At 50.1% G+C, this 14,871-nt stretch overlaps 1 protein-coding gene across 1 annotated transcript in view; it reads left to right on the top strand.

The window, feature by feature from the left end:
• PTGFRN (prostaglandin F2 receptor inhibitor) overlaps positions 1 to 8,311 on the top strand; it is a 76,703-nt gene extending 68,392 nt beyond the window's left edge. Inside the window, exons 10-11 of the mRNA XM_021709875.1 lie at positions 2,521 to 2,826; positions 4,857 to 8,311. Coding sequence (XP_021565550.1) covers positions 2,521 to 2,826; positions 4,857 to 5,023 — 473 coding nt within the window. The 3' untranslated portion in view covers positions 5,024 to 8,311. The remainder of the gene's footprint in view (positions 1 to 2,520; positions 2,827 to 4,856) is intronic.
• The last annotated feature ends 6,560 nt before the right edge of the window (positions 8,312 to 14,871 follow it).

The raw sequence follows: 14,871 nt of genomic DNA, 5'->3' as shown, positions 1-14,871 counted from the left end.
ATGTGGAAGGCTGAGGACACAATGTAGGATTCAGAAGTGAAAATGAAGGTAAAAGTACAAGGGAGCGCGAGGGAAGGGAAAGGGAGTCCCCCGAGAGCAATGTGACACCGTTTTGGCCCTTAAAGCTCATTTGTGGCCCATACAAAAAGAAATCCGTTAAATGCTCTTTCTCCGTCAATGAATGGGTCACCAGTTGTGCCCTTGATCTGAAAGTCTTTTCCTCCAGTGTAATTGAAAAAGCTGTGGGTGGTTGTTGCCTTTCACAGCACAGTTTTCCAGAACTTTGCCCTCTTGGACTGTGTGGGTGGAGGGTTCTGAGTAATTAAACACCAGTTGCCATTTGGTTTTGCCTCACACATCCTATGGGCTGCAAGGGGCTTCTCTCTGGGGAAGGCCCTGTGGCGTATGCGGGCTGAGGGCCAAAGGGATCTGTGCCCAGGTGGGGGCGGGGCGGCCAGTCGTGGCCCTTCTGAGGAGGCCCTCCGGTCGGCTTCTTCTCCCCAGGCAGAGACTGAGACAGCAGGTAAGCGGTAGCTTGAGGGAGAAGAACGCCTCAAGGGAGGGAGGGACTCAAGAGAGCCAGGGAAGAAGCCAAGCAGAGGTGTGAAGCAGAACAAGTCTTAGCTCCACACTGGGAGCTCTGGCACTTGACTGGTACCACATGGTAGGCCCACCCTGAGATTTTCTGTCTCCTCATTAGTCCATCGTTGCCCACAGGCTGAATGGCCAAGGAGTGAGGGTGTCTTATGACTCCAGAAGATGGCTTTCATCAGCCCCCTGGAGAAGGGTCCTGATGTGAGAGTTTTAGCAGCCAGCCCCCACAAGCGCTGGGGGTCAGCGCACCAGATGATCTGGACAGGACCCCAACAGCATTTGGTGCCTGTCTTTGCAGCTGTTGAACTGTGGAGAGAGTGTTGTTTATGGTGATCAGCTTTTATTGAGCACTTACTGTGTTCAGATGCTGTTCCAAACACGTGTACACATGTAATCAGTTTAATCCTGGGTGCTGTCATTTTCATTTTACAGGGGAGAAAACTAAGTCCCAGTGAACTTAGGTGACTCGCCCAGGTCACACAGCTCATAAGTGCTGATGCTCGGATTCGAGCCCGGGCATTCTGGCCTCTAACCTGGCTCCCCCACTGTAGGGCGCAGTTGGGGGTCAGGGCTAGCGTCTGGGCACAGGTCATGGGATCACAACTGTGGCTTTTCCCTTTAGCAACCACCAAGCACCTGCAGGTGACAGCAGCACTGAATTAGGAGTTTACATGGAAGACATGAGCATGATCCGGGAGCCCTCTCTGCCCTGGCACTGTGAGGGTGTGAGGAAGTTCACAGCATTCCCTCGGCCCCCAGGAGCCAGTCTTCTTGAGGAAATGCTGAGAACAAGAACATTTTATATGAACGGGGACAAAAGGAAGAGAATGCGTTTTTGCATTGAGCTGAAAAGGAATTATCATTTGGATAATTTTGTAGAAATTCCTGCTTTTAGTTTGGCTTCCATTCTTTTTTTAATATGTAAGCATCAGAAATTATTTTATCTGCCTTATGTGCTTTTTGAGGTTATTAGTGTATTTTTACTAAATGAATAAATGTTTCCTTTTGTTCAGCAGAACCATGTTGTAGAGCATTTGTATAAAAAGCCTTCTCAAGTGGATTTGAGACAAAACACTGTTGTAGCTGAGGTTCTTTGTTGCTGGAGGAATCTCGGAGCCGACACAGCTGATGATGGCTGGTACCAGCCCAGAGAAGAGGTCAAGGGCTTATGATGTGTGCTCCGTTTTCACATTCCAGGAGAATTACCACTTGTGCCAAAGTCTTCTTTCTCTTATGCCCGTATTAATTTATTTGAGGCTTGTAGAGCCTTAATTTTGCAGAGTACTTTACGATTCAGCAGCATTACTCTCTGGGACTGTTAAACTGTGTTCAATTTTCTCAGCTTGACATTTTTTCCCCTCTTGTTTTGAACTTAAGCACTTCTGCAAGGAAAAAATAAAATAAAAAGAAACACAGCACACCATAAAATCTAAACTGTGTATAGCTCTAAATTTCATGCAATTCATTTGATAGACACTTTGCTCTGTATGGCTTTAGTGTCCTTCCAGATTTGGGTTCTTCAGCCTGAAATGTCAAAGGACCTGTTTTCCTTGGGAGCCAGAGTATGCCTGCCAGCTTTGCAATCATGTTCTCTTAGGGAGACGGTTTTGGCCCTGACTTTTCTTCCTGTGGCTCCCTGGGCAGGCTGGGGAATGGCAGCACGGTGGTTAAGAGGGCTGGGCTGTGCAGCCAGACTCCCTGAGCAAAACTGCACACTCTGCTACCTGCTGGCCGCGTGACCTTGAGCAGGGTATGCAGTCTCTCCGTAGAGGGAGAAAGATGCCCTCCCAGGGTTGCCGTGAGGATTCAGTGAGACCTAAGGCATGCAGTGCTATGCTGGCCCCAGTGAGGTTTGCATACATGGCTGATAAACATATGACTGGTGCCCGTTGCACTGACCACAGGGCTTTGGCTTGGTAATCGTAGATGACATGGCCTTTGATGTGTCCTGGTTTGCGGTGCACTCCTTCGGCCTGGATAAGGCTCCCGTCCTCCTGTCTTCCCTGGATCGGAAGGGGATTGTGACCACGGCCCGCAGGGACTGGAAGAGCGACCTCAGCTTGGAGCGCGTGAGCGTGCTGGAATTCTTGCTGCAAGTGCATGGCTCCGAGGACCAGGACTTTGGCAACTACTACTGTGCTGTGACTCCATGGGTGAAGTCACCCACAGGCTCATGGCAGAAGGAGGCAGAGATCCACTCCAAGCCCGTCTTCATAACTGTGAAGATGGATGGTAAGAATGTCATGCAGATCCCTTCATGTTTGGGGAGTGTCCTCTCTCTGTGCCAGGCTGACAGAATCCAGGTGTCCACGGTTTGAGGGATGTGCCCCAGCACGTCCTGTTTCCTTTCCAGGCCTGGAAAGCACAAGCCGCCCTTGCTGTTTCCCCAGCTTTGCTGGCATGTGCTGGTGGAATCATTCGGAAATGATTTTCGAGACTTACTAGAGAAATTGTTGGGTCTTCACCTCTTTCATAAATTCTGTAGAAAGCCACTTTAGTCTGGTCACAGTGGCTCACGCCTATAATCCCAGTACTTTGGGAAGCTGAAGTAGGAGGATTGCTTGAGTCCAGGAGTTCGAGATCATCCTGGGCAACATAGCGAGACCATGTCTCTACAAAAAATTAGCCAGGTGAGGTGGTATGCGCCTGTAGTCCCCGCCACTCAGGCTGCTGAGGTGGAAGGATCATCTGAGCCCAGGAGGTTGAGGCTGCCATGAGCCATGATCGTGGTGATCGTGCCACTGCATTCCAGCCTGGGCAAAACAGAATGAGTCGCCGACTCAAAAAAAAAAAAAAAAAAAGAAAGAAAGTCACTTCACTGTCCCGGCGGTGGCATGAATTCGGTCAGGCAGAGGACAGCACGGAGAGAGAAGGTGCAGGTCAACAGAGGAGGCCACAGTTCAGGTACCTGCTGCTTCTTGAAGAAGGGAGATTCCTTCTGGGCTTACTGGCACTGAGTGGAGACTTCGCCAAGCCCCAGAACAGGAGGGTAAGCTCCTCACCCTGACTAGATAGTCAGAGGTCTGTTCCCTGATCCTCCTAGAGCAGGGAAGAGTGGAGGTTGGGGGAGGGAGACAGATGTTCCTTGGTTCAGAAAACTTCAGCAAGCAAATGTTAATTGAAATAGCTCCTTGGACAGAATAAAATTCCATGTGCCTCTGAGGTTTAGTAGACGACTTTGGAGTGTGTTTCCCCTGATATATCCACAGATCACAGAGCCTTTCTCTCTCTCTCTCTCTCTTTTGAGTTGGAGTCTCACTCTGTTGCTCAGACTGCAGTGCAGTGGCACGCTCACATACACCTCCGCCTCGACCTACTGGGCTCAGGTGATCCTTCCGCCTCAGTCTTCTAAGTGGCTGGAACCACAGGCCATGTGCCACCGCACCCGGCTAATTTATTTATCTATTGTAGAGACAAGGTCTCGCCATGTGGCTCAGGCTGGTCTCGAACCCCTGAGCTCAGGCAGTCCTCCCGCCTCCACCTCCCAAAGTGCTGGGATGACAGACTTGAGCCCCTGTGCCCAGATCACATAGCCTTTCTGACCCATTTCCTCTCCTGAAAAATGGGATGATAGTGTGTCATGAGGCCGTTTTGAAAATCAAGCCCTATTGAGCGGAAGGTGCCTGGCACGGCAGCAGCATCCACCCCGGGAGAATTGGTACTTAGGGGCAAGGGAAGGTGGGACTCCATGGGTCAGCTCCGAGTGGCGTGTGTGCATTTCAGAAACTGAAGTCATCTGTACCATATTTGCATTTTAGAAATTCCTTGCTTGAAGTAGCTCCATATGAAAACCCAGATTTAACAAAACAAGTAAGGGAGTGATTATTCACTTTGCTAGGTAATTTACTATAGTGTTACTTAAAATAGCTCCCTTAGTACACTTCAGTTATTTGATGCCTAGAATTGATTTGTGCACAGTTTTTTTAAGGATGCATCTGCTGCCGAATGCGTGGTGCCCTTATACTGACTTTTAAAAATCAATCTCCTGCCAAAACCCTAAAAAGCAAGTTGACATTCAAAGGCATCAAGTGGAATCTTTTTTATGGTTTGTATGCTCGCCTCAGAGCTGGGCGGGGAGACACTTGCTCCTTTTTCTGACAGAGAGGGTCGAGCCGCTCCTGTCTCCGGTGCCGCGCTGGGTGCTGGATCCAGGACGAACGAGGCCCCATCTCTCAGGGGGATCCCGGTCTGCGGGGCAAGGCGGGAGACCCTGGCGGCCTCCTCGGTGGCGCTCACTGGCTCGCCCTTGATCTCTTTCCCAGTGCTGAATGCCTTCAAGTATCCCCTGCTGATCGGCGTGGGTCTGTCCACTGTCATCGGGCTCCTGTCCTGCCTCATCGGGTACTGCAGCTCCCACTGGTGTTGTAAGAAGGAGGTTCAGGAGACCAGGCGTGAGCGCCGGCGGCTCATGTCGATGGAGATGGACTAGGCGGCCCGGGAAGGGAGTGGCAGGGGACCTCCTGGCAGCCATTGGGGCGAGAAGAGGACAGTGACGTTGTAAGACGAAGTGTGTGACACTCCAGACCAGTCCTCTCTAATCTCAGGTGGGACTCGGCGCTCCGTCTTTCCTGCATGTCGAGTTCTGAGCGTGGACATGTCTACCAGCACACGGCTCTTCTTCCCACGGCACTTTCCGCTGGAGCAATTGAGTGTGTGTTTCCCAGCTGCGGCTTTCTAATGGTTAACCCTCGTCTAATTTCTTTGCTCCCACTGGTTTATAGATCCTCTGACTTGCGTGTGTTGATAGCTTCTGTTCCGAGGGTTTGTGGTGAGGAAGGGGTGCCGGCGTACTGCGTCCTCCACCGTGGGCCCGCCCGTGCCCTCCCGCGGGGTAGCCAGCTCCCTCTCCCCCCCAACTCGGAGACGACGCAGACCTGGTACCAAGGCTAATGTGTGGCGTTGACTGCCCTGCCCCACCCCTATTTTCAGGGGTTTAGACTCTATTTGGAATCTAAACTTGAATAGATAATTCTTAGTGAGCCCCAAATGCATTTTTTTCCTTTCTTTTTTTTAACCCTCTCTGCCCCTTTTCCATTTCTTTTGTGTTTTTTGTTTTTTAAATGTGAGAGTGCTGAAATGGCAGGCCTGGAATCTCAAATTTGGCTCTCCACCAAGCACCTTATCTTGCCACCTTAGCCTTAAGCATGAATATGAAGAAAAATACACAGCCACCTCTGTCCAGGGCGGTAAGAAAGGCTGCGAGGAAGAAGAGGCTGGGGACAAGGAGAAGGACAGACACTCACGCCCATAGTCCTGAGGTCCCTGTGCTTCAAGGGATCCCGTGCGGAAGAGGGATCCCGGGAGGTTAGATTTATGTGACTGGAGCCAGGAGGGCCGGTGGTGCTGGGTACGCATCAGACTGAAGAAGCCACCTCCATTCCCTCCGCGGGAGGCAAGGGCGCGGGTCACCAGGGCACTTGCCGGGGCACCCGCAGACATGCCACATCCTTAGCGTGAAGGCAAACTGCTGCTTGCAAGACTGACTTCGAGGAATCAGAAATGGCCTAGAAGAACCATGCATCTTCTATGACCTTTGCAGTCCTTCAAGGCTTTTTAAGATCCACCGCAGGGGGTGAGTGAGGAAGGGTATACTTTGTGGCGTGTTTGCTTTCCTATTAGGAACACTAAGGAAACCCGGCAATCTGCCGTCACGTGAGTGGCCGGTTGAGTAGCGTTGAGAGCCGCCCGCTGTGCCCGAACTGCTCCCATCAGGCGTAAGAGAGCGGGCAAGAAGGAGTCTTCCGAGCCGCGGCCCTCTGCTGCTACCTGAAGAGTGTTCCCCTTGGAGCCTCACTCCCTGAAGTGTCTCGCCCCCTGCACAGCTCGGGCCTTGAGGAAGCATCCCCGTGGGGTTTTCTGAGGCTCACTGGCGACTCATGCCCTAATTGCAGTCCTCTGTGCTTTTATCCTGGCTCTGAAGGGTCAACACTGCTCTGTCTTCCAAAGGGGGAGAAAGATTCATTTGTTTCAGCAATAAAGTCATGCAAAACGATGGCCGTTGTGTGCCGCTCTTTGTCACCGGGGGCCAGGGGAGCCGTGTTCCTCCCGGCTCTCCCTTCCCCCGCTCCCCTTTCTCTCCTGCCCACAGTCGGTTCTACCTTTATCACTGAGTCGTCCCCGGAGGCAGATTCCCACTGAGTTTTTCCCACTGGTGGGTCGACTCATGGGACAGAAACTCTAAATTCTTTGCTGGTGGAAGCAGCCCAGACACGGGGCAGGAAGATGGGCAGCAGGTGTGCCCCAGCAGACCCGGAGGACTAGAAGGAAGAGGACAAGGCTCTGATGACACTAGATTTGGGTATTTTTCTACATGTCATTTCCTAACTGCTATTTCAGAGGTGGGTCACGCGTGATTGTACAAGAGAAGCTCTGTAGAGACAGGTGCCGTCCTAGGAAGAGCCAGTGCCCTTTGAGCCCGTGCGGTTATTAAAAGAAGAGCCAGGACAGGTGTGCTGCAGGAGGAAGAAAGGGTGCTTAGCTTTGGACATAGCTAAGGTGGCCCCAGGTGTATGTGAAACCATGGACTGAGTCACACCAGATGCTCAGAGGTGGTAAAGGGGATGTGTGCGTGCACATTGTACCTTTTCCTTTCAGACCGATATCGCAGCTCAGGGCTGGAGTTAAGGCATTGACCGTCACCCACCCACCCTGTATCCACTGGGGCTGGTCGAACTGCAAGTCACCTGGGGGCTGGGAGGAAGGCGGGTGAGAACTCCCAGGGCATTGTACCAAGGACCTAGTTCCTTCTGGGAACATCAGTTTGCCTGGAATGTGTATTTTTAAAGTGTGAGATACTTTCCTTTATTGTACCAAATCGGGCTCCCACAAGTGCCCTTCTGGAAGAGACTTGCCAGCGGCACTGGTGGGAATGGAAGAGGGACCCAGCCACGTCTCACACGGATGGAATTGCACTTCTTAATAAAAAGAAACTTTATAGAAGTTTGGGTTTTTTTTTTCCTAATCATAAAAATAGCCCCAGCAAGAGCCTAAGCTGTGTTCAGATAGAAGCCTCGAAATCACTTTAAATTGTTTACTTTATGATGTTTACATACACGTTTCACTTTTAAAAAGAAAAGAAGAGAAAAATGCAAGCTGACTTTTTAATAACTTTTTAGATTTTCCATGGGACGGTGGAACTCTGACTCACCGACTGGGTTGAATCTTAGGCATGTATTTATTTGTGTGTGCCCCCCTCCTGTCCACGGGGCTCCCTGATATCCTGGTAAAGGACGTCCCTCCTGCCCAGACCTTTGTCTCTTGCCCTGGTGGCTCTTGCTTCTTGCTTTGCAGACTGCCTGCAACCATGATTTTGTCACTGACCATCTGCGAGCCAAAGACTGAGCCTTTTTGGCAGGAATAATAAGCAATACTACGCAACTTGCTACTTTCAGAAAACTTTTTTTTAAGTTTCACCGATGACAACAGAGGAAGAAGGGAACTGGGATTTGGGTAAGTTTTCTCCTCCGCTGTTTGACCAAATTCTGAGTGATCCATATGTGTGCAGATCGCTAGAAGGAAAAAGCCGACTGACTTTCTTTTTTAGTAGGGAACCTAAGGATCTGCAGAATTTTCCATAGACAAAGAAAGGGTCTTGTGTATTTTTGTCCATATCCAATGTTATATGAACTAATTGTATTGTTTTATACTGTGACCACAGATATTATGCAATGCACCATTTGTTTTTTATCTCATTAAAGGAAGTTTAATTTAAATGGAAGCTGTGTGAGGAGCTTGATGTTGGCCTCTGCTGTCCTTTCATCTCTTCAGCACGAGGGTTTGTGGTTGGATTCCAGTGAACACTTTAGTGCTTTCTGAATCCCTTGAATTCCGTAAAAGCATTGTCGGTTTTCACGAATAGTACAAGAAGAAATGGATTTAACGGGGACCGCGTTGAAGTTCCCACGAAACGGAAAGGTGACAGGTGATGGCTGGGATCCTCTTGCTTGCGGAAGGTCTCTCGGCCTTTAAAGAGTTCTCATGACTTTCTAGGCCTCTGCGCAGGAAAAAGAGAAGTGAGATATTGTTCCTCTCTGCAGATGAGGAAACAAACACCAAAGTTCTGTGACCATATCCTGACTGAAACGGAATGGGTTTTCTGACTCATGATAGGCAGTCTGTAGCCAAACTGGTCCAGAAGGTAGTAGCCCTTGTAATCTAAAAACAATCCTGGGTCAAGCGCAATGGTTGATGCCTATAATCCCAGCACTTTGGAAGGTAGAGGCAAGAGGATTGCCTGAGCCCAGGGGCTTGAGACCAGCCTGGACAACATGACGAGTCCTCATCTCTCCAATAAATCAGAAAATTAGCCAGGATGATGGCACGCGCCTGTGGTTTCATCTCCTTGGAAGGTTGAGGCCGAAGGTTGAGCCCAGCAGGTTGCAGCTGTGGTGACCGTGAATGTGCCACTGCACTCCAGCCTGGGCAGTAGAGTGAGACTCTGGCTCAAAAAATAATGATCATAAATAAGTCATTAATAAAATAAAACCAATCCTCTTCCCCAGGTCACTGGCTTCGGCGGACCTGGATGGGGATGATGCTGAGAATCTAACTCCCTGTTGGGTCCTGGGACAGCTGTGCGCCCTCGGGTTGCGTCTCTCCCGACTTGCCTGTTGGTTTCATTTGTGATCTCTGTGTCTTCTGTTTGCTGTTCATGTACCACCTCATGTTGTGAGTTGTTCACAGGCTGGATCTGTGTCCTAGTCACTAACATCACCCGGTGACTGGCACTATTCCAGGCATGCAGAAGGTACTTTCACTTTCTTTTTTTGTGTGTGTGTTGGAGCCTCACTCTGTCGCCCAGACTGGAGTGCAGTGGCCATTCCTGGCCACCGCAGCCTCGACCTGCTGGGCTCCGGCGATCCTTCCGCCTCAGCCTTCCAAGTAGCTGGAACTACAGGTGTGCACTACCACACCCGGCTAATTTTTGATTTTTATTGTGGGGATGAGGTCTCGCCAAGTTGCCCAGGCGGGTCTCGAACCTGTGGGCTCAGGCAATCCACTCACCTCGGCCTCCCAAAGCGCGAGATTACAGGCTGAGCCACCGAGCCTGGCTGCTGCAGTTTCTTTATTCATTCATTCATCAGTGGGCACCTAAGTTGTTTCTACATGTTGGCATTTATGAATAGTGCTGCATTGAATATAGGGGTGCACTTATCTCTTCCAGATATTAATTATGGCTCCTTTGGCTGTATACCCAGAAGTGGATCATACAGAATATTTTCAATTTTTTTTTTTTGAGTTGGAGTCTCACTCTGTCACCCAGACTGGAGTGCAGTGGCCGCTCCCAGCCACCACAGCCCCGACCTGCTGGGCTCTGGCGATCCTTCCGCCTCAACCTTCCAAGTAGCTGGAACTACAGGCGCGCACTACCACACCTGGCTAATTTTTATTTATTTATTGTAGAGATGAGGTCTCACAAAGTTGCCCAGGCAATCCACTCACCTCAGCCTCCCAAAGCACGGGATTACAGGCTGAGCCACCAAACCCGGCTGGTACTTGCACTTTCTAAATGCACAGTTGATGCTCTGCTATTGGAAATGACACTCCATTGGATGCTTCTCCCAGTGAACTGGGAGGGGTCTACTCATATCAAGATGTCAGCGCAGTCAGAGCTGGTCTTTAGCAGTCCCCTGCCTGTTTCTGAACCCATTCCTGCCTAAATTAAATTGTTTAAATTTGAAGTTTAAATTAACTGCATTAAATTAAACCAAGTTAAAAACAAAACAGGACGAGGTGTGGTGGCTCACACCTATAATCCCAGCATTTGGGGAGGCCAAGGCAGCAGAATTGCTTGAGCCCAGGAGTTCGAGACCGGCCTGGGCAACATAGCAAGACCTCATCTCTACAAAAAAATTTTTAAAAATTAGCCAGGCAGGGCGATGCGTGTCTGTAGTCCCAGCTACTCAAAAGGCTAAGGCGGAAGATCATCTGAGCCCAGGAAGTCGAGGCTGGGGTGAGCTGTGATTGTGTCACTGCACTCCAGCCTGGGCAACAGAGTGAGACCTTATCTCAAAAACAAAACAGGGCTGGGTGTGGTGGCTCACACCTGTAGTCCCAGCACTTTGGGAGATAGAGGCAGGAGGATTGCTTGAGCCCAGGAATTCAGGATGATCCTGGGTAGTAATGTAGCATGACCCTATCTCTTAAAGAAAAAAGATAACCAGGAGCAGTAGCTCACATCTGTAATCCCAGCACCTTGGGAGGTGGAGATGAGAGGATTGCCTGAATCAAGGGGTTCAAGACCAGCCTGGGCAACTTGACAAGACCTCGTCTACAATAAATCAAAAAATTAGTCGGGTGTGGTGGTGTCCCTGTGGTTCCAGTTACTTGGAAGTCTAGGCAGAAGGAATGCCTGAGGCCAGGAGGTCAAGGCTGCAGTGAGCATGATTGTTCCACTGCACTCCAGCCTGGGTGACAGTGAGACTCCAACTCGAGAAAAAGAAGAAGAGAGAGAGAGAAAGAAAAGAAAATCTTACACCCCAGGCACTGTGCTAAGCACAGGCAAACTGCGGCTGACTTGCCTGTAGGCCTTGGCACATACTGTTGACACGCCTGGAAACCTCTTTCTGTCCAACCCTCTTTCCACCTGTCTAACTTGTACTTCTCTTTCAGACCCCAGAAGCCTCTTCCTCCCCTTTAAGCTAAATTAAAATCCCTGACAGATGGTCTGGTAGTCTGAAAATGATATGAGAGCCGGGCTCGGTGGCTCAGCCTGTAGTCCCACGCCTTGGGAGGCTGAGGTGAGTGCATTGCCTGAGCCTGCGGGTTCGAGACCCACCTGGGCAACTTGGCAAGACCTCATCTCCACAATAAATCAAAAAATCAGCCGGGCGTGGTAGCACGTGCCTGTAGTTCCCACTACTTGGAAGGCTGAGGCAGAAGGATCGCCGGAACCTGGCAGGTTGAGGCTGCGGTGGCTGGGAGCGGCCGCTGCACTCCAGTCTGGGTGACAGAGTGAGACTCCGACTCAAAAAAAAAAAATGATGTGAGAATAGGAATCATTCACGGCTGTGTCCCCAGTACCCAATTGTGCCCATAGCCAACACTTGGATCCTCAGGATGGGCCGTGCATGGGACAAGTGCCTCAGATGTGACCTCAGTCTTCAAGTGGCCCCAAGGAGGCTACAGCAGACGCACTCTTGCCTGCTCTCTACACGTCGGAGTCATTCAAATAGCCACTCCTCTCCTCCGAAGCACAGACCGGTATGCATGACACACTTTTAAAACAAAGGTTTTATTACTATGGAGGTATGGCAGGACCAACAGATCTGGAGACAGTTGCCTTTGAACAGACTGTTTGTTACATTCGCAGGTCCCAGGAGGCAAAGGCGTGCCCATCACAGGAAGCACCAGGGTCAGACAGGACGGAGAGGGGCAAGGGATAACCCGGGCAAGAGCCTTGATTGTGCTTTTCACAGGAAGGAACGGGCGAGGCAGAGCACGCAGGCTGAGAGGACCAGCTAGGTCGAACAGGTTCAGCAGGCTGTGGGGCCCAGGGGTGCCTCTGTCCGGTGGTGCCTGGCCCCAGTGGTCCGGGCAGGGGATCGTGGGCCTGAGTAAGAGAACTTGATGGAGGTGGTGGAGTGTGGCTCTGCACTGGTTGATTTGCCCAGGGAAGGCATGTCTCAGGTGAGTCCCTCACTAGCTCCAGAAATTGGCTAGCCCTGCGAGAGGTGTTCTCCCCAGGAGTAGCAAGACCCCAGATGTGAAGGCATCAGAATACAGAAAATAAAAGGGATGGTTAGTCCAGCCACTCACTCCATGGGGACTTTTTGACGACAGAGGGACCCCTGAGTGGCTCAGCTCCACTCTGAGAAACGATGCTCACCTGAGTCCACTCTGTTCTGTGCCTTCTCCAGCCTGTTCGTGCCAACAGAACGGGTGTCGTTATATAAATGTGTTGAATGGTGAGCCAATGAAATATGAGTGCCAAAGAAAAGTATTAAAAATGCTGTTGGTAAAACTGGATATCTGCCGGGGGTGGTGGCTCATACCTATCATCCCAGCACTTTGGGAGGCTGAGGTGAGAGGATTGCCTGAGCCCATGGGTTCGAGACCAGCCTGGGCAACTTGGCAAGACCTAGTCTCTACGATAAATCCAAAAATTAGCCGGGTGTGGTGGTACACACCTGTAGTTCCAGCTACTTGGCAGGCTGAGGCAGAAGGACCACCTGAGCCCAGCAAGGAAAAGCTGCTGTGGCTGTAAGCGTGCCACTGCCCTCCAACTTGGGCGACAGAGTGAGACTCCAACTCAAAAGCAAAAGCAAAAACTTCATATCCACAAACAAAAGAATGAACACGGGCCTTTACCTTACACCATCTACAAAAATTAAGAACGGATTCAAGACCTAAACATGAAACCTAAAGCTATAAAACTCCTGAAAGACAACAAAGGAAGAAAGCTTCAGGATGTTGCATTTGGCAATGCTTTCTCGGGTCTGGCCTCCAAGGCACAAGCACAATAAAACAGACAAGCCAAACTATGCAGTTTTAAAATGAGTGTCAAAACAGCCAACAAAGTGACAAGTCACCCTATGGCATGAGTGAAAAGATTTACAAATCATGTATCTGATAAGGGGTTAATATCCAGAATATATGAGGAACTTTGTAATTCAACAAAAATTAGCCTGAGCAAGGGATGTGAATAAACAGCTTTCCAAAGAAGAAGCACAAATGACCAACAAGCATATGAAAAGATGCTGAGCGTCACTAATCATAAGAGAAATGCAAAGCAAAACCTCAAAGAGACATCCCTGACATGTATTAGGATGGCTACTTGTAAACAGTAAATGACAAGTGTTGGTGAGAAAGTGGAGAAACTGGAATGTTGTTGGAAATGTAAAACGGTGCTGCCATTTTGAAAAACAATATGAAGCTGGGAACGGTGGCTCACACCTGTAATCCCAGCACTTTGGGAGGCAGAGATGAGAGAATTGCCTAAGCCCACAGGTTCGAGACCAGCCTGGGCAACTTGGCGAGATGTCTCTACAATAAATAAAAAAATCAGCCAGGCATGGTGGCGCATGCCTGTAGTTCCAGCTGCTCAGAAGGCTGAAGTGGAAGGATCTCCTGAGCCCAGCCGGTCGAGGCTGTGGTGGTTGTAAGCTCGCCACTGCACTCTAGCCTGGGCGAAAGAGTGCGACGTCAACTCAAAAACAAAGAAGAGCAAAGCAAAACAGTATGGCGTTTTCTCAAGAAATTAATTGAATGACTAGATGATCCAGCAGTTGCACTTCTGGGTATATCTCCAGAAGAATTTAGAGCAGCATCACAAAGGGATACCTGCACACCCATTGTCATCGCAACATGATTCACAGTAGTCAGGAGAGAAGGAAACCCAAGTGTCCATCAATAAATGATTGGATAAACAGAGTGTGAGCCAAGTACATACGGGGGGACCCCCCAAGAGCCAGAATTATCTTTTGGAGACTGAACCCCTTGTAGCACAGGCATCCCCATCGCCACCAGGGTACCAGCTAGTGCTGTTGTGCAGCCGCGTGTAGCTGCAGTGAATTTTTCCTTGGAGGTTCAACGCATCTGCCCTCTTCACGAGGAGTGACTTCCAGGGCCCCTGCCTGCACTGCACGGAGTGTTCGGCAGTTTGGGGCCCCAGACAGCCACAACTCCCTTCCCTAACCTCCCTGTTCACCCGATTTCACCCTGAGCAACATCTTTTTGTTTTTTCCCCCGATGAAAAAAGTCTGCAGAGGGAACGTTTTGCCGATGTGGGAGAGGCGAAACAAATGGCAGAAGATCCAAAAGGCATCAAAATGGACGAGTTCAAAAACTATTTCGAGCGGTGGAAAAAGCATTTCAATAGGTGTTTTGTGTCAAACAGAGTAATTTGAAGGTGACTGAAAGTTTCAACATGTAAGAATAAATTCGCAGTTTTTAAATAGATTCTGATGTTTTGAGGGGAGGCCCCCCACTCAATGGGATGTCGTGCAACCTTTAAAAAGGAAGGACAAGCCAGGCTCGGTGGCTCAGCCTGTAATCCCGGCGCTTTGGAAGGCCGAGGTGAGTGGATTGCCTGAGCCCGCGGGTTCGAGACCCGCCTGGGCAACTTGGCGAGACCTCATCTCCACAGTAATTCAAAAAGTTAGCCGGGCGTGGCAGCGTGCACCTGTAATTCCGGCTACTCGGAAGGCTGAGGCGGAAGGATTGCTGGAGCCCAGCAGGTCGAGGCTGCGGTGGCCGGGAGCGGCCACTGCACTCCAGTCTGGGCGACGGAGTGAGACTCCAACTCAAAAACAAAAACAACAACAATAACAAAAAAAA

The sequence above is a fragment of the Carlito syrichta genome, unplaced genomic scaffold, assembly GCF_000164805.1.
Source record: "Carlito syrichta isolate Samal-C Ts95f unplaced genomic scaffold, Tarsius_syrichta-2.0.1 Scaffold287539, whole genome shotgun sequence".
NCBI classification, from domain to species: Eukaryota; Metazoa; Chordata; class Mammalia; order Primates; family Tarsiidae; genus Carlito; species Carlito syrichta.
Note: the sequence above shows the minus strand (reverse complement) of the source record. Positions and strands in the feature narration are given on the sequence as shown.